Source organism: Maniola jurtina, chromosome 19, assembly GCF_905333055.1.
Source record: "Maniola jurtina chromosome 19, ilManJurt1.1, whole genome shotgun sequence".
Lineage (NCBI taxonomy): Eukaryota > Metazoa > Arthropoda > Insecta > Lepidoptera > Nymphalidae > Maniola > Maniola jurtina.
Genome location: NC_060047.1, coordinates 5,631,001 through 5,657,910, shown reverse-complemented (window position 1 = coordinate 5,657,910; position 26,910 = coordinate 5,631,001). Strand labels below are relative to the sequence as shown.

At 37.4% G+C, this 26,910-nt stretch overlaps 3 protein-coding genes and 1 long non-coding RNA gene across 9 annotated transcripts in view; 1 reads left to right on the top strand and 3 right to left on the bottom strand.

Annotated features, from left to right (window-relative positions):
• Positions 1 to 53: 53 nt before the first annotated feature.
• Positions 54 to 2,232, bottom strand: LOC123875247 (DNA polymerase iota). Its single transcript, XM_045920985.1, has 2 exons — positions 2,083 to 2,232; positions 54 to 1,987 (listed from the first exon to the last, which is right to left on the bottom strand). Exons 1-2 carry the CDS (start codon positions 2,091 to 2,093, stop codon positions 169 to 171), a joined length of 1,830 nt encoding a protein of 609 aa, XP_045776941.1. The 5' UTR covers positions 2,094 to 2,232; the 3' UTR covers positions 54 to 168.
• Positions 2,233 to 2,713: 481 nt separating this feature from the next.
• On the top strand, positions 2,714 to 9,373 carry LOC123875248 (protein phosphatase 1 regulatory subunit 21). 2 transcript variants are annotated; one of them, XM_045920986.1, is made up of 10 exons: positions 2,714 to 2,887; positions 2,964 to 3,158; positions 3,512 to 3,649; positions 3,769 to 4,011; positions 4,915 to 4,998; positions 5,245 to 5,398; positions 5,956 to 6,128; positions 6,618 to 6,713; positions 6,994 to 7,155; positions 7,782 to 9,373. In XM_045920986.1, the coding sequence occupies exons 1-9, from the start codon at positions 2,822 to 2,824 to the stop codon at positions 7,138 to 7,140; spliced, it is 1,296 nt and encodes a 431-aa protein (XP_045776942.1). In that variant the 5' UTR covers positions 2,714 to 2,821; the 3' UTR covers positions 7,141 to 7,155; positions 7,782 to 9,373. The 2 variants fall into 2 exon arrangements, with proteins under 2 accessions (XP_045776942.1, XP_045776943.1); XM_045920987.1 differs by lacking the exons at positions 6,994 to 7,155; positions 7,782 to 9,373 and adding an exon at positions 7,385 to 7,731.
• A 1,657-nt stretch (positions 9,374 to 11,030) lies between these two features.
• Positions 11,031 to 17,486, bottom strand: LOC123875250. Of its 2 annotated transcripts, XR_006798110.1 has the most exons (3): positions 15,816 to 17,486; positions 15,425 to 15,663; positions 11,031 to 15,162 (listed from the first exon to the last, which is right to left on the bottom strand). It is a non-coding gene; the product is annotated as an uncharacterized LOC123875250 (long non-coding RNA). The 2 variants fall into 2 exon arrangements; XR_006798109.1 differs by having other exon boundaries at positions 11,031 to 15,663.
• Positions 17,487 to 19,898: 2,412 nt separating this feature from the next.
• LOC123875246 (serine/threonine-protein phosphatase 2A 56 kDa regulatory subunit gamma isoform-like) overlaps positions 19,899 to 26,910 on the bottom strand; it is a 58,731-nt gene continuing 51,719 nt past the window's right edge. For 3 of the 4 annotated variants that reach the window (XM_045920984.1, XM_045920982.1, XM_045920980.1), the window contains 4 exons: positions 26,592 to 26,754; positions 25,987 to 26,216; positions 22,477 to 22,654; positions 19,899 to 21,900 (listed from right to left, as the gene is read on the bottom strand). In XM_045920984.1, coding sequence (XP_045776940.1) covers positions 21,757 to 21,900; positions 22,477 to 22,654; positions 25,987 to 26,216; positions 26,592 to 26,754 — 715 coding nt within the window. In that variant the 3' untranslated portion in view covers positions 19,899 to 21,756. The remainder of the gene's footprint in view (positions 21,901 to 22,476; positions 22,655 to 25,986; positions 26,217 to 26,591; positions 26,755 to 26,910) is intronic. The other variant, XM_045920983.1, reaches the window with a different exon arrangement.

Here is a 26,910-nt window from a genome sequence, read left to right as displayed (position 1 = left end):
CTTTTGACTTATGTACACCTACCTCTAGGTTTAATATAATAATAAAAATCAGCTTTATAACATAAACATGTATTTGATCAGCTGAATAAAAATTGTATGATTTGAAAAAATAGAAACCATTCACTTATTACTAACATAATTAATTAACAAGATAAATTCTTACTAATACTATTTGTGTGGAACAAAATATTTCAAGATTGAGTTGGGTTTTGCTTTGTTCATGGTTCTGGGACTACTTCTGGGCACCACCTCTGAGCTGGAGGGATTCTTCCACATAGCCTTGAGCTCTTGTTGCATCTCATCAGGCAGAGCATTAAAAACCTCCTTATCAACATAACTGGGACAATCGTCAAAATTACCTCCCTCTGCAATGTCTTTCATAGTATCTGAGGTATCTGAGAGATTATCTTTAGCTGGACTCGCTCGAGGTGTGAGAGATCTATCCCTTGAATTTAATCTTAGTTCTGAAACCTTTTCCAATTCTTTTGAGTTCAGTCTGAGTTCGCCTACTTTCAATTTACTGGGTGATGCAACTTCTTCCTTGGACAAACATCTCCTCTTTGCTATCCAGTTTACTTTTTTAGGCTTCTTAGGTGATGGCTCCACTTCACCATCAGATAGGTCAGTAGTTGTACTACTGCTCGGTGATGCTGCAGAGTAATCCATTGATGAAGCTGATGTATCACAATCATTCTGAATGTTCAGAACAGACTGCACAGATATATCATTCATTAAATAGTTTACAATTGAACTTCTCCCGGTCATGCGCTCCTGAAACTTTGTAAAAGCTAGTCCCACTAAAGTTAAATGGAATGGTTTTGATAAGTTAATGAGTTTGTTAAATAATCTCATTATTATGGTCATTAATTTCTGTTTGCCCACCTCTGAGACAGTGAGTGTTCCATTTGTGATAGTGAAAATGGAAGGAGACACCTGGCACTGTCTAGACTCTCTATGACTGCTCAACCTTTTCACATCTTTCTTCCTCAAAGTGACTCTGAGTGAAACAGGTATTCGCCCATCTTCTCTAACCAATATTAGCAATCTTTGCAACAAAGCAGCAAATTTTTCTTCAACCTCACTCTTCACACTGACAGTCTTAAAGCTATCCTCTAAGCCTATACTCTGTGGCTTTCCTGTTTGCTTAACTGGAGTATTGTCTTCCCCTACACTTAAATCTTTCAGTCTTACAGCCATGTCTCCACTGAAATGTTTTTTCAGTATATCCAAGGGGACTGTTTGTAAATCACTTACGGTTATAATTTTATGAGAAATAAGAGTTTCAGTAGTTTTTGATCCAATACTGGGTATAGAACGAACACTTTGCAATGTAGACATAAAACTGGCCCCATGTTCAGGGAAAATAGTAGTTTGGTCGTTGGGTTTGTTGAATGGACAGATTAGTTTAGCCAAGAGTTTATTGTGAGCTATACCAGCACACGTTGTGAAGCCTAACTCATCATAAATTTTGTTCCTCATTTCATTAGCTATTTGTGATGCTATTTTTAACCTGGCGTGACAACCACAAATACACTCCAGGCTCGGTTCACTATACACCTTACCGGAAACTGTGATGGCAGTTACATTTATGGTTTTTTGTTTTTCTTGTACTAAGTTTGTGACATCAATAAAGTTTTCATCCATCCCTAACTTTTCGACTGGACACTTCCAACTTTGAAGAAGTGAAAATATTTTGTTTGAGGCTGCTCTGTAGTTTTGTAAGTCTTCGCCGTTAACTAATTTTAAATTTGGGCATACTTTCAATGCGTCTGACACGAGCATGCATTTCCGTATACCGTACTTTCTAGCTTCGTAATTACTGGTAACGACGATATTTTTCTGTTGAATTCCAAGTGGAAGGGATTGAAGTTCTGGTTTCCGCACCATCTCTACTTGAGCGTAAAAACAATCAACGTCTATATGTATAATGCTCTTAGAATGGTCGCTTGAATCATCAGGTAAAATTGAGCTGCTCGATTCCATGTTCCTGTGGATTATTCATACAGTTTCATCACAATTTACTTTGTTCTGAATAAGTTTTACTTGTTGCGATACAACATTGTATATAAGTTTGACCCTTACCTGTCGTCCATATTGTATCATATAAATGTAGATTAAGTTAAATAGTAACTAAGTACGAAATATATCTCAGTAATTAGTATTTTTATTTCATAATTTCCAAAATATTGATATTTTAGGTCGGACAATCACGACACATCAACAGAAACAATGTTGCCAGATTATATTTTAAAATTTTACGATTTTAACCACAGACTACACACATAGACATTAGATAATTTTTTGTTTAAAATTTACGGCCATGGATAAAAGACTTTTAGGGCCAATAATAATTTGGGAGAGCAACCCTGACTAATATCAGACCACGCGACGGTTAATTTTTGTTTATTTCATTCGCTAAGATCTAGGTACCTACCTATATAATTACCATACCTCAAGAATTCACGTACCTAACTACTCCAAGATTGTTAATTTCTCTATATTTTCTAGTAACTTTTAGTGCTTTTTATAAAAACCCGGTGGTTACTGTAGCGCCACCATGCCACCCTTTCAAGAGATCGTTCTCATTCTCCATAAATGCTCTAGGTATCTAGAGCCTAATCGATTGACGTTAAAATTATTAATAATCTGGAGTTAAATGTCAAGTTTGCATTTTAAACAAACGTCATATTGTCAATGTCATTGTCAGATTGTCATTTTCAACATTTTCATTTTCATAGGAAAGTGGGTGTTCGATTCAATAAAATTACAAAATTAAATAATTTTATGCAAAATTAGAGCTATGAACTCATGAAACATAATCATGGAGGGATTACCTTCTGGTGACATTCAGGCCAAGTACCAAAAATTAGCAGCTGAGTATTCAAAGGTACATTGTTTATGTTATTTAAAAACATACTTAGTGTTGTCGGCAATCGAAGTAAATTCATTGTTTCCGTTCACAGTTGAGGGTTCACGTGAAAGTATTGAAGAAAGGAGTACTAGATGAACAGGCTAAATCAAACGAGCTACGAGAAACTTTGAAAGAGAAAGAGAAAACGTTACGGAAGGGTGAACTCGAAATTGATTCGCTAACGTTTAGAAACCAGCAACTGACGCGCCGCGTCTCCGTCCTTCAAGATGAACTTGATAGCCTGCAGGTGTTCGATTTGTTAAAAATATAAATAATACATGCTCACTATTAATGCATGCCCATTTACACGATTTTCATGGTCTCTTTGTTAACAGGATATCACCCTTCAATTTACGTCATAATACAAAAGCTATTTTGAGTAGTTAAAGGCTATATTCATAACTAAGATAAAACTTTATTTCATTGTATTGCAAAAGCTTTGTATAGCTAAAAAATAATCATGCATTTTGGAGATTATCTTATTTCTTATCAAGAACGTTATCTTAATATCCATTTTGCTAAACTAAGTTTGCATGCAATATCTCATCAATATCATGCAATGTCTATTAAAATTTAAAATATTTATGTTCTTATTTCTAGAATAAGTTAACAAAAAAGTCAAAAAGTAAAGGGGAAGAGAAAGCAGCTGCAACAAGTAATCCACAAGGTTTAGATGCAGGTCTTCTTCAGGAAGAGTTACAAAAGAAAATCATAGAAAATGCCCAGTACGCTTCTCAGGTATAAAATAATTGACAACTGACTTAAATAAGGTCCAAAAAATAATAAAATTTGTAGTAAGCAATAAAGATATTCAAATAAATACAATACATTTGTATACAGACAGTTACTTTGTACAGCTTTCAGATAAAACATTTGAAGTATCCCAGCTTCAAGCTACAATAGCCGACTACCAAAGGCATATCAGTGAAAGTGAGAGCAAATATAAGTGTGATATTGCTAAGTTAAAAAATAAAAACCAAGAACTCCAGTTTGCTTTAGAAGACGTGCAAAAAGAGAGACTGGGAGTGGTGCCAAAGGCTCAGACTAGTAGTCAAGCTGCAAGCTGTAATGGTGACTTCCTTTCTGAAGCTGGGAGCCTGGTAAGATTTCATTTTTAGCTAAATAGGCCTGATTCCAATCACACTAAATAGTAGGTGATGATGCAGCCAATGTGGATTGTAAGAAATATTTTTTTCATTTTGTTGGATTTTGATGTAAGTGACTATAACTTCTTTTCTTACCCTATTAAGTGCTAACAAATGTAAATATGTCAGTAACAGATAGTGTCAAACCACAGGTTGTGCCCGGAGCCGAAGATTTGGTCTGACACTAGTAATATTTTGAGTTATGTTAACAGAAGTTGCAAAACTGTGCCAGTTAGCCATTTGATTTTCGATAGGATAATGAAATGAAGTTTTTGTCAGTGATTAAATATTAATGCCCAAGCCTCAAGAGCATGTCCGTATTGAAACAGCTCAAATATGTAGTGTGCTGTAGATGACTGCTGACCTTTACATTCAAAGAATTCCATTCTGCATTTGGCACATGCGGCTTTTGCTTATTGTAGCCCCGCGCGTGTGTCTAACCGAAAATGTAGGATCAGCAAGAATTTGTTCAGTTCAGTGGTATTGTGTGTATGACAAAATTTACAGTTTACATATTGAGAATGATTACAAAGATAAAGATAAAAATATTTATTGATCATAAAAAATATAATGTACAACAAGCACAAGCATTAAATATGTTAATAGGTAATTGGCACTTAGTACATATTATTATTCTTTTAATTTTCACAAAAAATTATATTTACAAGTTTACATGAAAAAAGTTATAACAGAGAATCATTTTGTGAAATCTTAAGGAATACTTTGAAGTTATAAATATATTATTATAGTCGCTTTTTAAACATGTAAAAATATATTCAATATATATAGTAGGTCAGATTTTTTTCTAAATATGTAGTCACAGAGATAAGTGACTTATATTCAATTTATTATTTTTAGGTTGGAAGCGAGGACGCGCTTAGTTCTGTAGATGACTTAAATGTCAACGAACAGCTCAGTACAAGGACACACAATTTAGAACAGGTAAATTGTTAAAAAAAGTAAATATTTTGACGATTCAAAAGCACTTGTAAAAAGATTATTTGAATAAAAATCAAAAAAAAAACTATTCTATTCTATTCATTGATTACTATGGTCCATGTACAGTTGATGATAATTAATCATTTATCACTTAAAATCATAAAGTATTTGTAGTTTAAAAATATGTATTATAATACTTAAAATGATAAATAAATATACACATAAAATAATACTGAAAGGACTTTTTAGGAAAATCAAAAATTACGCATGGAGTATGAATTGTTACAAATGGAGAATGAAAGTCTAAAACTAGAAATAGGTAAATACGTGTCCGCGTCGCAAAAGAGGAGAGGGGAAACTCACGACTCTGGAGACTTCAATTGCTTCAGCGAAACTTCTGTAGGTAAGTGTGAATAAGTTGTAATCTGTCTCTGATATAGGTGAGATGGTATATCAAATGACAACGGCTGCCTTATGCTAGGCGTGAAGTCAACGCCTGCGGGCGGGGCGTGAGAGGGAGTTAGCAAGATATTTCCACTACCCTCATCTTACTCTCTCACATTAAAATTTTAATTTTTATGATATTTATATGGTTCCAAGTTGTAAACCAAGTATAATATTATAGAACTTTTCAATTGTATTGAATGCAATAAAAAGATTAGTCTACCTTTAAAGAGTAAATAGGTGCATAATGCATAAATATTATTTATTTCATGAAGGACCTTGTGGGTATAGGCAGAACCTTGGCTTGTCCAGCGGTTTAGAAAGCAGATTTTATTGAGAAGAGCCATTTATAGACACAGCAGCCATTTATAGACATAGGTAGATTATACAATACAAAGTAAGGTACAGTCCCAGCTAGAAATATTGCACATCAAACTTTAGAAAGTGGTTCCTTTTTCTCTTAGAAGATATGGAACTTTAAAAATAGTGTTAATGGTCATCTGTGTATGTGATCAGACGCGGAGGGCAGGGTGACCGGCCTGCTGGGCAGCCTGCAAACGCCGTTCCTGGTGAGCCACGAGCTGCTGCAGCGCGAGGAGCGCCTGCAGGCCTACTTCCGCGCCAAGCTCAGCGAGCTGAGCGCGCAGCGGGACTCCCTCGAGAGCAAGACTGAGCATTATCTTAAAGAGGTGAGCATTGAATGTTTCACAGCTTGAAAACAAGAAACTGGAAGTTACTATGAATATTCTCAGAATTTTTTGGACTTACTACGAACGGTACTTGCTCGGATGGAGTATAGTCGAACATCTACTCAATAGCAAGCCGAATACACTACGAAGACGCGGTTCTATAGTAAAAGTCAGCTGCAGTTAGACGTTAGTGACCATGCTCAAATTTTATGAGTTCACTAGGATCTTTTTCTAAAATCTGGAAATGGCTGAAAAAAAAAAATGGATCTAATTTCGTGTCCAAATTTTTCTTTTTCCCTCTTTAACTGTCAATAAGTACACTGTATTGTAAAAATTGTACCAATCGTATAAAAGCTAGTTTTCGCGCTTGTTTTACGTTTTACTTCACAGTTATCTTGTGTAGTTGATACTGTACTATTTACATAACAAACAACATTAACAAAAAAGGCGCATCAAGCCTAGGAATTCAAGAACTTTTCTTTGCAACAGTGCGAGACGCTTCGGCAACGATTCGAAGTGATGGAGCTGGAAAAAGAGGCTGACGCGCACACCATACAGGAGAAACATAACACCATTAGCCGACTGGTAAACAATCCTACATTTCATCCATTATCATTTCTTAGCTATAATTCACATACTTAGCGCGCGTTTTGAAGTTTGATAGAGTTGCCGATCTGATTAGTTAACAACATGCTTATTTTTACGATGCGACATCGCACGGCAGTATTGTGTAAGGGCCTGCAGGAGGAAAGACTGCCCCTGCATGAGGCAGAGACGTTATTCATTTGATTCGTTGGCAACATCCTCATTTTTCCGGTGCGACATCGCCCCGCAAGTTCCGTAAAAGGGCCCTCTGCACCTGCAGGAGGAAGAGTTGCAGTCGACGTGCCGCAACTATGAGCAGCAGCTGGGCGTGCTGACGGAGCACGTGGCCGCGCTCAACGAGCACATCGCGCGCCAGCACGACCAGCTCACGCTGCTGAAGCATCAGCGCGACACCAGGAGGAAGTAGCACATCCCGATACAGGTGACATGTTCTTTCTTTCCTGGTTTCCGCTCTTAAACGTTTCCGTCTGTTGTGCGTGCGTTGCCCTTCCCCGCCGAAGTCTTCACTCCAGCCACCCAAGCTCGCTCCAGAAGCCGAATAGACCGCCCAGGTTGCCGAGGGCTTCATGAAGTAGGGTTGGGGATCCCAAATGGCGTTCTCGTTGTTCTGCCACGCCCCTGCTACAGGCGACATATAACTGCGCCTGCAGGAGGAAGAGCTGCAGTCGACGTGCCGCAACTACGAGCAGCAGCTGGGCGTGCTGACGGAGCGAGGTTCACATTGGATGAACAACACACTGGTCACATGACACGTGTGACGTCACACGTGTCATGTGACCAGCGCCATTACAGAAATGTTGTTTTTGGCGCGGTCTTCAAAACCTTATCATTGATTTAAATTCTCAATACAGTAGATCTCCCGAAAAATATCATGCCGTGTGCCTAATACATAACAAAGAATAATTTAAAACGATTTTCACAAATTCTTCTTCAATTAGCCTGTTTTCATGGACCAAAACTGCAAGCGATTTTAACTCTTTTTGTAAATGTGAATTCTTAAAGGTATGGTAGATTTCCAAAAATAGCAACAATTTTTTTTTATTACAGGTGCAATTATCAACCTGGCATCGATGAGCATCACCTCAGTAACACAACTGACCCGAAATTCTTTGACCGTTATAATATTATAATACGAAACTTGTTAAATAGCTTTTATTCTTTCTATTCTCGAGTTATGTCATATAAAAATTTTCATTCCAGCCTAAATATTATACCTACAGAGTACAGATGCCCTATTATAAACTAACCTTGTTTTATAGCAACATTTATCGTCACAAGAAATTACTTTTAAGTAGGTACTATTAAAATGTTTGGTCACACAAGAAAGAGTGTTCACCAAAACGTGGTGGCAACATGTTGCCAACCAAGAAAAAAGGCTAGTAAGTTTTGATAAAACAAATGTAAGTATATTAAGTCAAAATATGTTTATTAGAATACATTTTTTCAAAATTCAATTTCGTTCTCGCATTATTTTGAAAATAAATAATTAATTAAAATGTCCAGTAGAAGTATAAGAATAATTGTATAAAGAAACTTTCTCTGTACACAAAGCTGTTCATATTGTGTAAATTACATAATTTATTGTAAGAAAAAATAGGCAATAACATGTTTTATACCTAAAATACAAAGTATTTACAGTTTAAATTGATCTCCGAATGAGATTAAAAAATTGCAACTATAGGGTTGGCAATCATTAGTGAAAGAATCTGTATTTATTATTAATTATGTCTTCATATTTATAGATGGACTGTACACATTTTTCTATTCAGCCTAAGGGCCTGTGCAGACTAGATGGACCACGATGGACTAAGCGGGCGGCCCAGGTGGGAGCGGGTACGTCCTGCGGGGCGGGCAGCGTGTAGAAGTAAAGTTAATATAATTTACAAGAAATTGGAAGGAACGCGGACGTATTCTAATCGAGAGCGGCACGGATAATATGGCATTGCGCCCGCTTAGTCCATCGTGCGTTATGCGTTGGAACTTGTTCTTAGTAACCCATGATGTCCTCGGCGGACAGTCCGTAGTCTGCGCGAGCCATAGTTGTTATAAAATGACACATTTTATTATAATATTTCTGAGCATTCCTACTATATTATTATGTGCAAGGCCTAAGTAGTAGTCATTTTTTTTTTTTGTAAATCGGCTAGTGATTTATTACTTCTAGAGTAAGGAATTGAAGATTTAATATTCTTGAGTGAATGGATTACTATCACTGTATGCCATGAATTTGTAGCCTATATTATTAAAACTGTTTTGCAGAAATTAAACTGCAACCATAAATGTACCACTTCATACAAAATCTTGTAACAGCCCTGTATTTGTAAATGAAAAATGGAAGAAATAAGTCGGACTGTAGGTTTTGAATGAATACTAATTGACTGGCAATATTTAATAGTAGGCTCACAGCAATATTATGTAGATAAGAGATATCCAGAATTGTAGGACCTACTTTCTGTGAAATTTTAGATAAGTTTAAAAAGCTAGTGTTATGTATATTAAACATAATTCAGTGAAAGTTGCAAGAGTTACGCTCGCTATAAGAGAAACTATTATTTAAATCTTGTAATTATTTATGTGTAAAAATCAATTTGGTATACAAATATTGTGTATTTATAAATATTAATAAATAGTTTTAAATATTTTCGCCTTTTAATTTGCATGCAATCTAACTTAAGGTGGAAGCGACGGGCCTGCCCGCGAAATTCAAATTTAATTTGGTTTTTCGCATTTTTTAAACTAATACGACAACGTAGGCGTATGGCATTTTCAATTGCGACAATGGCAGTATCATCCTCACAGGTTTACCTATATAAAAATCTTTGCTTGAAAGGGCCCAGTTTAAGAAATTAGCTCTAGTATCGACTAATGTGTCAGAATTAGTTGATACTACAGCTAATTTCTTAACCTGGACCCTTTCAAGTACAGATTTTTATATAAACCTGTGAGGATGATACTGCCATTGTCACAATTGAAAATGCCATAAGCTTACGTTGTCGTATTAGTTTAAAAAATGCGAAAAACCAAATTAAATTTGAATTTCACGGGCAGGCCCGTCTCATGCCCCTTAAATCCATACTATAGTCGATTTTTTTATACCAGAGACTAAAATGACAAGTAGAAATGTCAAACTTAAAAATAATGATACCAGCTTAGCAAAAATAGTGGTAACCTCATGGTTCCGGTTCAGAAAACATCGTTAAAATATTTCGTACATAGGTAATGAGTTTACTCATACACCTACAAAATGTGTAATAACAAGTTTAAAAAAGTAGCACTAATCACATACATATTTGAAAGATTTAAAGAACAAAGTAACAAAAAATAATTCACCTTAGGGATTTTTCAGTATGTAAAACTCATACATTCAGAATTTATGGGTAAGTATCGATTACACCACATCACTATCATAGAGCCGTAAAAAACAGGCAACACACGAAATGTCATTTTGGTCTCCGAGATTAATAAATTGGTCTCTACAGTCCGACAAGGCCTTGGCTCTCTTGGCACTTGAGTGAGGGCGCTGAAGTAGCTTTATGCCGACACAGAGAACTAATGAACAAGTGCACTTCTCCAGATGGCGGCTTTAGTTCCGATTTTGGCCATGCGCCAAAAGAGCCTTGTCGGACTGTATTGCTTTTTAGCTGCTAAACCAATCTTAACATTTGACCCAGAGGCAGATTGCGTCTTGGAACGACCACGGATTTCCAAAAAAGAAAAACGTAATTCGATGCGTCTCTAGGGACGGGCATAATCTACATAAGTGGCGGTAGTCCGCCTCCTATTCGGAAGATCGGAGGTTCGACTCCGCACACGTACTTCAAACTTTCGGAGTTATATGTGTATTTTAAGCAATTAAATATCACTTGCTTTAACGGTGATGGAAAACACCACGAGTAAACCTGCATGGTCAACCGTGCAGGTCAGTTCTCATATTCTCAAAGGTGCGCGAAGTCTGTTAGCATGGCAGAATATCGCCTAAACCCGAAACTAATCCTGAGAAGTGAACCGTGCTCAGTAGTGGGGTCGGTGATAGGTTGATCATCCTACTAATATTATAAATGTGAAAGTGTGGATGTTTGTTACTCAATCACGCAAAAACTACTGGTCGGATTTGGCTGAAATTTGGAATGGAAATAGATTATACCCTAGATTAAGAGATAGGCTATTTTTTATCCCGGAAAATCAAAGAGTTCCTGTGGGATTTAGAAAAACGTAAATCCACGCGGACGAAGTCGCGGGCATAATAAAAAGTTGGGGTTCGACAGTTCCTATAAAAATAAAATAAAACACGAGAAATATATGCACAACTTTGTATTATAACGATAATCATAAGCACCTTACAATATGTCATCTGTTACAATATTTTGTTTTCAACAGTTACATTATCGTTATAAATATTTATACAAAATTTATCAATTTGTTGAACAGCTTCGCAAATTATCGCTTACGTGGTCAGTCCATTCACTCCCACAATCAGAGATCTACGCCTAATTAATATTATATGTATTTATAAGGCTTTGTACCTTTGTATCATTTTGGTGTACCATACTTCTGTCGCGAGGGCCCGTGAATCATGACAGTTAGGGCGGAAAATATAATACTGCCTAGTAACTAATCATCTTCGGGCTGTCGCGACTAAGATACGATTGGTTCGAGATCCCACTATGATTTTTTCACCCCTGTTGTGTTGTGGTTATACCATTAATGCATTCTTAGGGATAAGTATCCCTAACCATCAATGATCCATTACAACGGCTATAAAGTGAACTCTTTTAAATTAAATTAAAATGGCTTGCGGGAAATTTCGATAGGCAACGAGGCGTTCATCAATAGATAGATAGATAGATAGATAGATAGATAGATAGATAGATAGATAGATAGATAGATAAATAGATAGATAGATAGTATTCCTATGAATTAAATTTAAGTTTAGGTGTAGAGCCTATGCAGTGGGATCACGGTCTAAATACATCAAAATAATACAAATATGGACTCGCCTATTGCGACCGAGCCACTGTATCCATCGCTTATTACAAATAATTTCTTACAATACAAAAATCGCACACATTCGCTTAACAGAAGCCCAAATATATAATTCCACTTACACCTCTCACATATAACTTATCAATTTTAAATATAACATTGACATGCTACTGATAGATACAGTCACTCGGTATGTAAGTAAAATGGTATGTAAATGTGGATGTGTTTTAACGGTTAACCAAAGTGACTATAATATTTATTGTGTGTACAAATTCAACTTTATATTAGGTAAAAATTTAAAATTAATTTGATTAAAGTTAGTAAGTGTCCTATACTCAGCGGGACCTCATTTCGTAGAAGAACGTAGGTTGTTTAGGTAATAATAAATAATTTAGTTCCAGATTTGTTCTATTGAATTGAACTGTCTGAATTTGTTGAAAATAATGAAATTAATGCTTTTAAAGTCCATCTTCAGCCAGCGGGATATTTATAACAAATTCAGCTTTAAGTTAAAAGTCGGTAAAACAGATCTGGAACTAATTACCTGACCTACCTACGTTATATACGAATATACAACCACTCACACGTTATTTGTACTGCAAAAAATCGTTTTAACCGTGTGCAAGGTTTTATACTTAGTATATGCGCCACTACGTATTTGGTAAGATTTATGCTACAAAAATACGTGCGGTATCGATTAATACCATGGGAAGCCAGAATTACTCGTGGAGATGTTAGTATAAAATAACTCATCTTTCGCCTAAAGTTAGTATAGTTAAATTAATATAAATACAAATATACATAGGTAGTAAGATAAATTTCATTTATCATTCGTTCAACTTACGTGCACAACATGTTTATGTAAAACATTTACAAGTTACCTAATACTTTTGATTGACGGTGCTTCCTAAAAATTAAATGTGACATAAAATTGCTTCAACATAATCAGAATCACTTTTGGCACACTACGCGTACAACAAAAGCGAAATAAAAACAAGGCAAATGCATCAACCGTTCCTATAAATTAAATTATTGTATAGAAATAAATATCCACAAATATATGCGTGCGGGCTTAGAAGTTTTAATTTTCTTGATTGGTGCTAATTTGGGTATAAATCATTAAATTTAATGTAAAATTTGAACGGCTATTTCAAACGAAAATCCTATTTATTTCACAGTGGCCAATGACTTAGTCATGCCATGGATTTTTCAAAACCCTAGTCACCCAGGATATTTATTACGCGACACTACAGCAAAGCCAAAAGGAAGGGTTATGATTTTAGCACTTATGTATATTTTTACGTAAGTATGTTCCACCGTAACGCCTAAATTACTGAGTCGATTTTGATAAATAAAGTGTCAGTCCATTCGTTATTATGATCTGGTTGGCATAGGTAGATTTTATACTAACAAAATCAATATGTCAGATGTTACATTTAAAAAAGGAAGAGGTAGGTATTTATCTCACCTCCCCACCTGTTTCATATTTTTAGGAATTTTGTGTTGTGTTTTAATTTTATGTTGTTAGTTAGTAGTTAAAATGGTCATAATTAAACTCCTGACAATTTAATGTTAAGTTTTATGCACTCAAATCAGCACCATACCTACCTTTAAAGTAAATCGCCGCGCGCGTATATGAGGATCATATTATCTTTACCACTTCATAACAGTATCTAATCTAATTATATATAAATTAACTATAGCTAACTAAAGCGCCTATACTTTTATTTCTAGTGTATCCTATCTAGTCTGTCCCTGTTATTTTTTGATTTGGAACTTTTATACACCGAACCATAAGCCACGACGTGCGATGATGCAGTGGATGATCACTGTTTAAAGTTGCCGTGGGCTATGGTCCTTTTAATGATTTTACTATACATTACGGCAAGGTAAGGCCAAAAATGGATGTGGTGCAAATTAAATTCTTGGAGGCCCACTAGGTACAGTTAAATAAAATATTTGAAAAATCAAAAAATGGAATGATAAACCAATACAGGATAATTAATAGGTACCTGTTGTTTAATTTCAATATATTTTTTAAACATTTTACTGAATGAATTAAAAAGTGTATAGACGTATCATTAGTAATATTTTAATAAATTTTGACTAATGGTTTGTGTTAGTAAAACAATCGTGTTCGTGTAAATAATTAATAAATGCAGAATAGAATAGAATAGAATAGATTTTTATTCAAATAAACTTTTACAAGTGCTTTTGAATCGTCAAATAATTTACCACTGGTTCGGAATGCAGGCAAATGATAGCACTCCTGTGACGTCACAAATGAGACGTCAGTGTCTAAAATTCTTAAGGCAGATCCACATTTGCGAGCTGGGCGGCCCATAAATCGTTTAGCTTGGAGGTGGGGATCCTTGTACAGCTATACCTAACGGTCAATTTGCAAGAGTCAACTTCGCCGCACAACTATGCCGCAAGGCAAAAACCTTGTGCTGGCAAAAAAAAAAATTGTGCAGCATGCAACGAAAATCGTCCAGTGTAAATCTACAGTTTTTGGTAATATTTATAATTGAATCATAGTAAATCAGGAATAAATAATACCTAATAATTCTAATTGGACGAAATATAGTAATACATTCTTTTAATAATACTGTGGGGACAGACATAATGATTATGTGATAGAGGAATTTCCCATTAGTGAAAAAGTGACCAAAACTTCGTTATAACTAAATAATTTAAAAAAAAATTGGATCGTCTTATTGTTTAGTGGGTTATTTTAAACACTATCTAAATATTTTATACGCACTTCACTTTAGCGTCCATACACTTGGAGGGGTAGCCCGGTAAATTACGTCACAAATGCACAGTTATAGTGCCCGGCAAACAACTTGGACCTCAAGAGCGTGTGGGAGAAGTTGGCGAATCCGGCACGCGAAAATCGACGTATGAACCAATCTCGTGCACTCGCGCCGACTGATCAACCAATCGCGTGCACGCGCCATTCACCAGCCAATCGCGTCAAAGCTCAAGTTGTTAGTTGTTTACCGGGCACTAGGATCCCTGTCGGAAGTATTTTACTTTCTATAATATAAGATACAAGGCACATCGCCGGAGAGTTGAATCAACGCGACGCGACTTTTCTAAATTGTTGGAACGTTAACTTAGCGTTACCTCTTACTCCTTCATTCTGATTTACACAAACCTGTACTACATTATATTTTAATAAAGTTCAGTTTACTTTTAACATTTTTAAAAAGACGCTTGCCTGTGACTGTAGACTGTACTGCAATGTGCCTTGCGCCTAAGATCACAATATGCATATTATCGCCATACTGCAGAAACCAGTTGCGACGTCACCACAATACCAAAATATTATCAGTCTTACCACAAAAATAAGGTTTAAACTAAACTAAACTGACGTCAAACTTTTGGGTTGTACAAGCTAAACGGGTTTAATGTTTGTTTAAACCGCGTTTTTGTGGAAAGACTTTGGCACCGATTCTGTTGTCTTTCCGTAAACTAAATTTAGAGTATCTGCATCTTTTTCTTTTTAATATTGCTCAAAAAGGACGGAACATGAATTTTACATTCAAAGACTAAATTTTAGTGCACGCTACACACTCAACAATAGTCTCGCGACCGGCAGTTAAAGTCACGCGGTGAGACAGCTCTAAATTAAATAAAACCTTCAAACTGCGTCTGTCCTTTTCATATAAACTCTAAAATTTAGTTGTACTCAGAATCAGTACCATTGTCATTTTAAAATGGATACATACAACAAACACAACAGGTAATTTTTTTTCCTGTTGTCTTTGATGTTACATTAAATTCTGATATATTACAGCACATTTAAAGGCAGGCTTTTTAAATTTACCAGATTTACAACAATACAACAATAATTTACTGTATAAGTTAATTTTAAAATATATTTAAACCTCTTAATCGTGTTTTTGTATTAACAAAACTACCTTAATTTCGTCCATGAAGACTTAGGCTGAGATTTATAGAACGCACTTTGACTTTGCTCAGATTTTAGACTCTGTTAAAACGAGACAGCGTTATACCGCTGGCATCAATCTGTCTCGTTTTAACTAAAACTTATGTCTAAGCAAAGTCAAAGTGCGCTCTAAAGATTTCAACCTAAATTAGAAAGATCTATCTATAAATGCATGCAGTGTGCAGACTATAAGACGTTTTTAACATGATTGATGATTGTACTATGTTGTCACACTGTTATTTTAATATAGCTACGCGTAGCATGCTTGATATTAGTATTTGGGAACGCGCGTTTTCACACAATCGTCTGATCTTAGCCTTAAACATTAAAATACTATAATAGTGACGAACTAGGGATGTAAATTTTCTTGGGCTCGAATTCACTCCTTAACTTTCAAGTAAAAGAACAGAGTAAGTAACCCTTCAATTTTGTTTTAACGCGATCAAATAGGCCTCAACATTAGTTAAACTACAGTATAATTTATTTATTATACAATGGTGTAGATTCAGTTTTTACACAAATCTTAACTGAAATAACTGGTCTAAAAATACGCCATCCTTTTCATAATGTTCCATATGGATAGGGAGAGCGCTACTTAAAGATTCGTCAATTTAGTTCAGTTTAAGATTTGTATACTACAACACAGCATGAACTAGTACATGGATATCTTGTACAACTTTCACTGATATATTGTTGGGATTTCAAAGTTAAATCACGTCTAGCACCTAATTAGCTCTTATTTTTACGATGCTTAGCTTAAAAAATTACAAAGGCAATGTACAGATGTTCCATTAGACCTCGTTCACACAGTATTCATACAACACGTTTTTTTACAGAATATATCTTACCGAATACGTAGTAGCGCATGCATTTGAGTACAGAACCATTCATACGTCGTTTTTACGGTGTGAATGGTTCTACTCAGTATAAATATTCGCCACTACGTATACGGTAAGATTTATCTTGCAAAAGAAACATGTGAAAAATGGCGTGTGAAGGGGATCTTAAGCTAGTATCATACTTTTAACACGCCACTTGACCCGTCACCATGCGACAAGAGTTTAATCAAACTAGACTCAAAGTTTGTGGCTTGTTTCCGGCCTTATTGGACATCTAAAGCATTAGTCACATAGGAATCTGTGCTGGGCCGTGATTCTCTGATTTTGTCTATACTAGTATGATAGAGAAAAAATGTGTTAGTAAAGGAAAGTAAAAGTAAATATTATTTATTGTACATCAAGACATGAAAGACAAGAATATATAAATAACAAAATAGATTTTTGTACAATAGGTAGGTATTTGTTAGTTTGTATGTAGGGGCGTAATCTACGGTACTAATGATCTAATTCTGAAAATTCTTTCAATCATAAATAGCTACATTATCCCTGAGGTCTATAGAGGCTATAGAAACGAGGTCGCAGGGTAAAGCTATTATAGAATTAAGTATAGGTAACTTTCCTACAAAGTTCAAGACATGGGGCCTGGTACAGATTCCTGGGTGACTTGATTAGTGCTTAAATTTTGCCATACCTATAGAGAATGAAGTTAAATCACCCTGTATAACTATTCATTCCAATTTTGGGTATACTAATAGTAATAAACGTTGTATCAAAATCTATACCACATAATATAGTTAGCCCAGCAAAACATCAGTGAAAAATACTGTATAGGATTTAGGGTCAGAAGAATGACTCTGATATGGTTAATTTGCCTGGGCCTTTTATAATTTTTATCCCAGCAGAGTTTTCAAAACAAAGTTATGCAATCTACTGTGAAATAGCTTATAAGTAGTCTGTTTTGACAGTAGAACGCAAAATTCTGAATTGTTCCTATCCGTCCCCCTAATCTGTCCCCCCGGGGGGACGGTTAGGAATAAAAAGTTCGATCTGTCCCCCTACACGCGACGAGGGGACGGATCGAACTAATTCTTTCCGAACTGTCCCCCCGCTGATTTCTTAGGGGGACAGATTGGAATAAAAAGTTCGATTTGTCCCACTGCCACGGACGAGGGGACAGATCGAACTAATTCTTTCCAAACTGTCCCTCTGTTGCCAACGAACTAATCGAAAGAATCAGACAGATGAACAAATTATTCCTATTATCTGTACGCCAAAATAAAAATAATTAAGAATTGAATGTAATAACACCCCCGACAAGTGAAGGTTACAGTAACTAGAAGAGCTGATAACTTTCAAACGGCTGAACTCATTTAGACTATAGCTATGAACACTCTCGGTCAAGCCACCTTTCAAGCAAAAAAAAAAAACTAAATTAAAATCGGTTCATTAGTTTAGGAGCTACGATGCCATAGACAGATACACAGATACACGGATACACAGATACACAGATACACATGTCAAACTTATGACACCTCTCTTTTTGGGTCGGGGGTTAATGAAAAGAGAATCAGTATGTACTATTATTCAGGCCTGGATAAAAATGATGATAGTAAATAAAAATTATTGTATTGTGTTTTGTACAATTTTTTTCCTTCAAATTTTTTTTACAAGGGAGATTTACAGAGTAAATAGATAAGAGCAGAAGAAAATTAAAGGTAATAATAAGTTTTCACAAATAGATCATACATAATATTACGTGTAAAAGATACGGCAAAGTATTTAGAAACGTTGAGACCCCATTTATTAACTTTACAGTATTGATCCAGTGTAAATAGTCTTACACAATCCACTGTTTGTTTTACAATAGCGGTAACTGATAGCGTAATAGTAAAGATGCTTAATTATTTTTATTTTGGCGTACAGATAATAGGAATAATTTGTTCATCTGTCCGATTCTTTCGATTAGTTCGTTGGCAACAGAGGGACAGTTTGGAAAGAATTAGTTCGATCTGTCCCCTCGTCCGTGGCAGTGGGACAACAAATCGAACTTCCAATCTGTCCCCCTAAGAAATCAGCGGGGGGACAGTTCGGAAAGAATTAGTTCGATCCGTCCCCTCGTCGCGTGTAGGGGGACAGATCGAACTTTTTATTCCTAACCGTCCCCCCGGGGGGACAGATTAGGGGGACGGATAGGAACAATTCAAAATTCTTAACTCCAATGGCCTTACCATAAAAAACTTTAGCGTTGAACGCGTGTACATTATTGAATATGTCAGATTTTGCATATAAAAACTCTGAAACTATCAATTTTGTCAATTAGACTTGTTTTTTTATGTGTAGTAAGACGGTAGAACTCTAGCTGACTGAAGCCTGAATACTATTGCTGAGGATATAATGTGAACATCCGCAAGACAGCCCAAAATCATTCTTTTTGATGGGTGATTGACTTAAAAACCAATGTAATGTATAACTTATTTGTCAAGTCCAGGTAATTTTGGCCACAATATAAGGAACTAATGCATAACGACCTCTAATATGAAAAGCTTTAAATAAGCATCCAGTGAGCTAAAATGCAATGCATTGAACGCCCATAGCCTGAGACTCTGCTCACAGAGCATTGGCACTGCACATATTTTGCAGGATAAAACTTACCAAATACATAGAGAGTATACATTGAGTATAGAACAGTTCACAAGGTTAAAACTGAGCACTTTTTTGCAATACAAAGAACGTGTGAAAGGTTCTATACTCAATGTATGCGCCACTACGTGTTTGGTAAGATTTGTCCTGCAAAAAAAAGTGCTGTGTGAACGGCGTTTTATATTATCGAAGCCTGGGAGAGAATACCAACTTTCGTCACAATGACAAAGTGACTTTTGTATGAAAAAAAAAAAAAATTGGTTGTCTGTAAAGTCGGTTTACTGCCGATAGTTGAACGTGACAACAAAGGCCGATTGTGCTTCTTTGTCGCTCGTTCCGCGCTCTCGCTTGCACTTCAAGCCTTACATGGAACGCCTCAGAGCGAGGTAACGCCGCATGAGTCATGTTTTTTCGTGCGTGCAGCCGGCTCTATCGAATTATAAGACGTTGTCACTTCAAAAAGCTGTTGTCATGGGACTTAGAGCTTCTAGTGTGGCCCAAGGTTCTAGGTTAATTTATAGTGCTTCAACGTTTCGGCAACGTGGCAGTAATCGTCAAGGTAAACTAGTTCGAATATGTATGTATGTTACGGGCAATTTGATAAGTCCGGGAACTATTAATAATGGCCGGTCTGTATTCATAATGCCCGACTCAATTGGGCAATATGATTAAAACAGCATGATTAATCACTTTTCCCGGCCCTTATGAATAATGCCCACCCTATCTTGGGCAAAGTAATAAAATAGGTAAAATGTAGTGTTTTTGTTTATTAAATGAAATTAAACTTACGAAATTATCACGAAAAGTTAACAAAAAATAAACTATTGAGCACAGTAGTTAAAAAATAAACAGTTAAAATGTAATAACATCATTAGTCACCTACTTTTATTTTGACAAAAACTAACCTAACCTTACCTTTTTTTTTATCGCTGGGAAATGCTTTTACGCATCCCTCCCGGAAGCAGAGCAGGGTCCCACGCTGCTTCCGGGAGGGGTATGTGGGACTCACTGACAACCAGAATACCCACTCAGTGCGAGCACTTCCTCACAGAAGGACACCATTGCCGTCCAACAAGTCTCATTTGCGAACATTGCGTTAATCACGCTTGGGAGCGATAGATCGCTGCCCAAGATGATCGACAATGGATGCCTCTGCGGCGCCCAGGCTGTGCATTCCGCCAGTGTGTGCTGTACCGTATTGGAGGATGCACCGCATTCGTGGCAGGCCGGGGTCACTTCCCGCCTTGTAAACTGGTGCAGGTACTTACCGAAACACCCATCTCCTGTAAGCACCTGCACCAACCGATAAGTTAAGGTCCCGTGACGTCTTTTCAGCCAGCGCTCCAGGTGGGGCTACATTGCCACGACAGTCAGGGTGCCTGCATTAGGGTTTTGCAAGTCCTCCTTTCATCTGCTGATCATGGCCGTCGGTGCAATGGCTCTGATCCTCTGAACTTCGTCCAGACTTGGCCTCTCATCCTGAGCCCTCAAATCCGCTCGGTACCGACCGGTACACCTCCGCATGCATCTCGGCCCGGAGTTCCCACGGCGGGTCAGCCGAAAGCAGCGTAGCAGCGGTCCATGACACTGTGCGGTAAACCTAACCTAACCTAACCTGCCGCGGTCTAATTTATCACATTGCCCGGCAACAAGTAGGGAATTATTCATAGTGCCCGGTCCAAGTGATAAATTCAAGCTATCTCAAACACTGATTTATTACATGGACCACTGGCCGTCGGGCATTATTAATAATGGCCGGGCAAAGTGATAAATTAATCACTTTGCCCATCGCTCTTGGGCATTATTAATAATGGCCGGTCTTTATTAATAATGCCCAGTTAATCACGTTGCCCGTAACATGTATAAAACTTGTAACTTGTGTGCAGAATACAAGGCTGCAGTGTCCGCTAGCAATCGGCATTAGCCTATGTGCTGCCTCGTCAGGTGTAACTAATAAGCGTTCTAGACCGTTTTTTATTTGGTGAACTGGGAAAGGATAGCAACTTTCGTCACAGTGATATAGTCACTTTTGTGTAGAATCAAGCTGCTGTCACGTGACAAAATGCATAAGACACTAAGTTCAGAGGTTATTAGCAACTTTTGTCACAGTTACATAGTCACTTTTGTTTAGAAACAAACCACGTGACAAAAAGCCTCTCTAAGTTCAGAGACAATTAACATTTTTTGTCACAGTTACATAGTCACTTTTGTTTAGAAACAAGCCACGTGACAAAAAGCCTCTAAGGTTGAAATCCATAGAGCGCACTTAGACTTTGCTTAGACTTAAGTTTGAGTTAAAACGAGACAGATTTATGCCAGCGGTATAGCGCTGTCTCGTTTTAACAATCTCTTAAGTCTGAGCAAAGTCAAAGTGCGCCTTATAAATCTCAACTTAAGTTCAGAGGCTATTAGCAACTTTTGTCACAGTTACATAGTCACTTTTGTATAGAAATAAGCCGCTGTCACGTGACGAAAAGCTATCTAGGCTATGAGAGCACTGAGATTGTTACGAGAGAACGCTACAGTAAGCGTCACAGTAATCTAGTTCATACAGGTATGTGTTAAGGGTGTAACTCGCGTGCACGGTGCGAGGCCGCAGTCCCCGCTAGCAGTCGGCGTCGGGCGGGGTGGCGAGGTAGGGGTCTGCTCTCTTGTGCTCAATCAGCGCCTTAACTGTCGAGGTGTCCGCTGGGAGTTCCGACTTCTTTCGGAGGAGAGGTTTGTTCGCGTTGTAACTTTGTTTTCGCGCCTGTAACCAAAAATATCATCATCAACATCATCATTTTCAACCGTCGCCGGCGCAACACGGGTCATCTTTCAAAATGAGAAGGGTTTATGCAATACTCGACCACGATACCCAAGCATGCGAAAGAGGTGTTGTACAAAGGTCAAGCAGGTGAGCTGAATGAAGGGGCAACGGAGCGAGTCTTCTGGTTTAGTCCTTTTAAAAAAACAGTAACTGGGCACTAGACTAAGACACTTTCATAAAAAATTGTACCTTATCATTTTAAACTAAGGAACCAATTTCAAAAACTACTGATATCACTGTAGCTGTATAATTTTTTTTAATCAAACGACCGTTTGTGGCTGTCTAGACACTTGCTTTATTTAAACGTTTGCAGTGTGAACCTTCTGTACACGTAATGCCTACTTCCCACGGTGCGTGATTCGGAGGATTATCACGCACGGCCGACGACCACGAACAGCCACGCACCACGCTCCCAAGGAGCGGGCTGGTCCGCGTCCGTTCTCAATATCACACACCGTGGGAAGCCGGTAGAAGGAACTATTAAGTATTCTGCGGCAATATGAAAAATTCCGGTACCTCAATGGTTTCGGGGTCCAGCCTAGGGAGCGTCATATCAATGTGCGGCAGGTCGGGCACGGGCTCCGCGGGGCGCGGGAAGGAGCGGCTGGCGGGGTTGGCGGCCGCTCGCGCCTCCAGCTTCTGCCAAAGCTCCTCCCTTTGCATTAACCGTTCACGCTCTCTGAAAACAAACAAACTATAAAATATATATGTATAAACTGGCACGTTCATTTGAGTTCTGTATATCTAGAAAAAAAAACCCCCCTAATAGGATCACTTCGTTGTCTGTCTGTCTGACAAAATCCATCAAGGAAATAAAAACCAGTGGGATGATTCGCCAACACTGAATGATAGCCACCGAGCTCATTTGACATAGGTTGGCTCTACATTGCTGCTTCACTAAGTCATATAAAAATAATTATTCGTAGAAAACCTTCAATGGATTAAAAATAAATGTCAAATGTGCTCGGTTGCTATCATTCAGTGATAGACATTAAGCGAATCAGTAGGCAGAAGCATATGAGTGTCATATATTTAGTATAGATAGAGAGAGATACAACAAAAACCACTCCAGTTTAATGTGGCTCTAATGATACTACGAGTAAATGTATGAAATGCTTCTGAAACGTCACGACACACACGACACAAGACCCGCAGTGTATGTTGAATATAAAGGTTATTAGGCCTTTCAATACATATAAAGGATTTTCGGAGTGTCTTATTAAATACAGCTAAAAATAGTTCATAGAACTGACCTACTGTGGGTACGTATTTTCGATATTTGCCTAATCTAAAAACCTCTATTGACGTCAGAGGAACCTAAAAATAAAATAATATGAAAGCCAGATTGGGGACAGAGGGCTGGAGGCACTTTCCGTCCTATTCAACTTGTGCTTTCATTCGAATGACGAAAAGCTCTTTATAGAATTTTGCCATGTCATGGCCGCAATATTAACGACATATTAGATAGATAGATAGATAGAAACTCTTTATTGCACACAAAAACACATATAAGGATAACAACACAGTAAGAAGAAAACAGAAAAAAACAATTGTGTGCAAAGGCGGCCTTATTGCTTGGAGCAATCTCTACCAGGCAACCTTTGCTGAAAGGAGAAGTTCTAGGAAGGAGGTTGGATAGTACCAAGTCGCAAGGATTTTTTTACAAAGATTTATATATATACTAATAAACATAAAAAAGTAATTATATATATATATATATATATAATATATAAATATATATGTATATGCTATATATGACAATATAGTTACTTGCATATAATATAAAAGGGATACATATAATATAAAAAATAATAATATAATAAATAAAAACAATATTTAAACTATTATGGCATAGATAAGTAGAATTCTTTCAAACGATTTTTAAAAATGGGCAGGGATTTCGAACTTCGAATATTCTTGGGGAGGTCATTCCATAGTTGTACTGCATGTACCGTAAAGGACCTCCCGTAGAATTTTGTGTAATTTCTTGGGGTTTGGAGCTTGTTATCCGAGCAAGAGCGCAACTTCATGTGGCGATCAGCAGCACCGAGGAAAGTGAAGCGATCTTTAAGGTAGGGAGGAGTGTGAGGCTCATAGAGAATAGAAAAGAGTAGAATGAGGACGTGGAAATTTCGTCGCCGTCTAATTGGCAACCACTTGAGACGAGAACGGTATTCGCTGACATGGTCAAATTTTCTCAAGCCAAAGACAAATCGAATGCAAAGATTTTGCAACCGTTCCAGCTTGTTTAGTAACTCCTCGTTCAAATCCGTATAGCTGCTATCGGCATAATCAAGAATGGGTAAGAGCAGAGATTCAGCCAAGGATATTTTTGTTTTGATTGGGAGGAGATTCTTCCATCTTTTAAGGGAGCCGACAGCAGCGAAAAGGCGTCTGCTTACATAATTGATATGCGGAATCCAGGAGAATGACGAGTCAATAAACAAGCCGAGATTCTTGATAGTATGACTGAAAGGCAATGTCGAGTTATTCAGCACAATCGAACCTACTGAATTGGGATCGATTTTACAGGTTAGCTTAGGGTTACCGATGATAGCAGCCTGTGACTTACTAGCGTTTATAGTTAGCCCGTGCGACTCACTCCAAGTACTAATTTTACATAAGTCTGAATTAATTTTACAAATACCCATCATCACTTCATCCGCAGGTACGGATAAGTAAATTTGTAGGTCATCGGCGTAAAGATGGTAAGACGAGGAGAGGGAATGGGAGATAGAATTAATAAATATAGCAAAAAGAAGTGGCGAAAGGACACCTCCTTGAGGCACACCAGCACGGAGACAGGAGACGGAGGAAAACTTATTATCAATACGGATACGTTGCTGACGATGCCATAAATAAGAGTGAAACCAGTTCACAACGTCTTGCGATATATTAATAGACTTAAGCGTGGCTAGCATTATATCAAAATCAACCGTGTTAAAGGCATTACTAAAATCAAGAAGAACAATAATTGTCACAAGTTTGTTGTCAAGACCGTAACGAATGTCATCACAGATCTTAGTGAGCGCAGTGACAGTGCTGTGTCCTGGCCGAAAACCTGACTGGTGAGGATTAAGTAGGTTATTATAGGATAGGTAAAGGCGAAGTTGAGAGGAAACTATACGTTCAGCTACTTTAGAAAGGAACGGAAGAATAGAAATTGGTCGATAGTGAGAGAAAGATGAGGGATTAGTTGTTTTGGGAACAGGAATAACATACGCTGCACGCCACGCGCTGGGAAAAGTACTGGTCGATAACGAGTAATTAAGAATATGACAAAGAATCGGGGTCACTTTTTCCAGCACAAGCATTATCATTTTCCGGCTTATACCATCACTGCCAACAGCATCAGATTTGATTGCCAAGATGTGTTTTTTGACGTCATCAGGAGTAATTGAGTTAAATATAAATGGGGGAGAGTCAGGAGTAGGTGATGCAGTAATACGGTTTAAAGTATCATTTTTTATATGGCTATCCATTGGCGTAATTGCGGTAAAATGTCTATTCAAGTCATCCAAGTTTACATTCTTTACGGTCTGACAATGTTGCTTGCCAATCCCAAGTGAATTTAGGAATTTCCAGGTTTTAAAAGGGTTACTGTTATCAATAGACTTATGAATATAGTCACGTTGAGCATCTCGGCAAAGTTTACTGCATCGGTTCCGTAGTTTTTTGTATTTATCGAGATGCTCTTCAGTTGGTTGTAGTTTATATTTAGCTTTTGCTTTGTTACGTTTAGACATAATAATTTTTATTTCTTTAGTTAGCCACGGACACGGACATATTAGTTTCTTATGCATACTTATAAGCTTATTACTTTAGTTTATAAGTATAATCTGAACTTTCATACATACTGGTATTTTAAATCAGAAAGTGTTATTACAATTTTACCAAAAAAAGTTTTAAATTATATTGTATCTTTAATATTTTTCATCCAGGGGAAAAAGGCGTGCGTGCGTGCGTTGCGTGCTTGTGAGTGTATGTGGGATGAGTATGTGTGTGTGTATGTGTTCAAATACTCACTTCTGTTTCTCTTGCTTGTATTGCTGCGTGCACTCGTCGAAGAGCTTCTGGTTCATCTCCATGAACAGTTTGAGCGCGTTGTACACCAGGCCGTGGATGGTCTTGTTCCAGTGGCTCTTGGTGTTGCGGTACAGGGACGGGAACATGATGGGCAGGATGTGCGTCGCGTTGTCCGATATTAGGGACATTATGTACTCGTTGTTCCAGTAGTATAACGCTCGTTCTGCCACCTGGACGAAAATGTTACTTATTCGATTTGAAACATTGAAGATAAATAAATAGATCATCGATAAAAATCGGCCAAGTATGAGTAGGACTCGTATACGAAGGGTTCCGTTCCCTACAATATTTAGTTTTATGTATCTAAGATATAAAGTATAATTTTTGCACCACTTTTTGGTACTTTTTGATAAACTACATGAACAAGGTTGTTATTCTGAATTGACTGCACAACTGTTTAAATTTTTGATTTCGAATCACACTTCCGAATTTAGTGGAAAAACAGCCTAAGGCTCATTAATAGGCATTATTTTGCCCTCAAATAAATTAAGTTAGGCATATTTTGACTTATGAATCCCAATAACTAGGCTAAACAAATTAGATACCTGAAAGTGAGGACTGGAGACACACTGAGCAAGTTGTCTAAACAGTGGGTCCATGACCTTCTGAAACTCCGCAGGCTCGATGACGTCCAGAATTTCCTCCATCTCGTTGAGGAACATGACCTCTTTGGGCGAGTGGGTCTTTGGCCAGTATTTCAATAGTGCCCTGTGAGAAAGTTACCCTTTAAGTTTACTTTTGACGCATTACAATATCGTCAGAACTAGAGTGAGGGAACTCTCGGTTTGATGCTGAATCAATCAATGAAGAACTTGTGTTGTAGGCAGTCAAGAAGGTGCCCCTGGAACCTGCGCAAGACCAAGT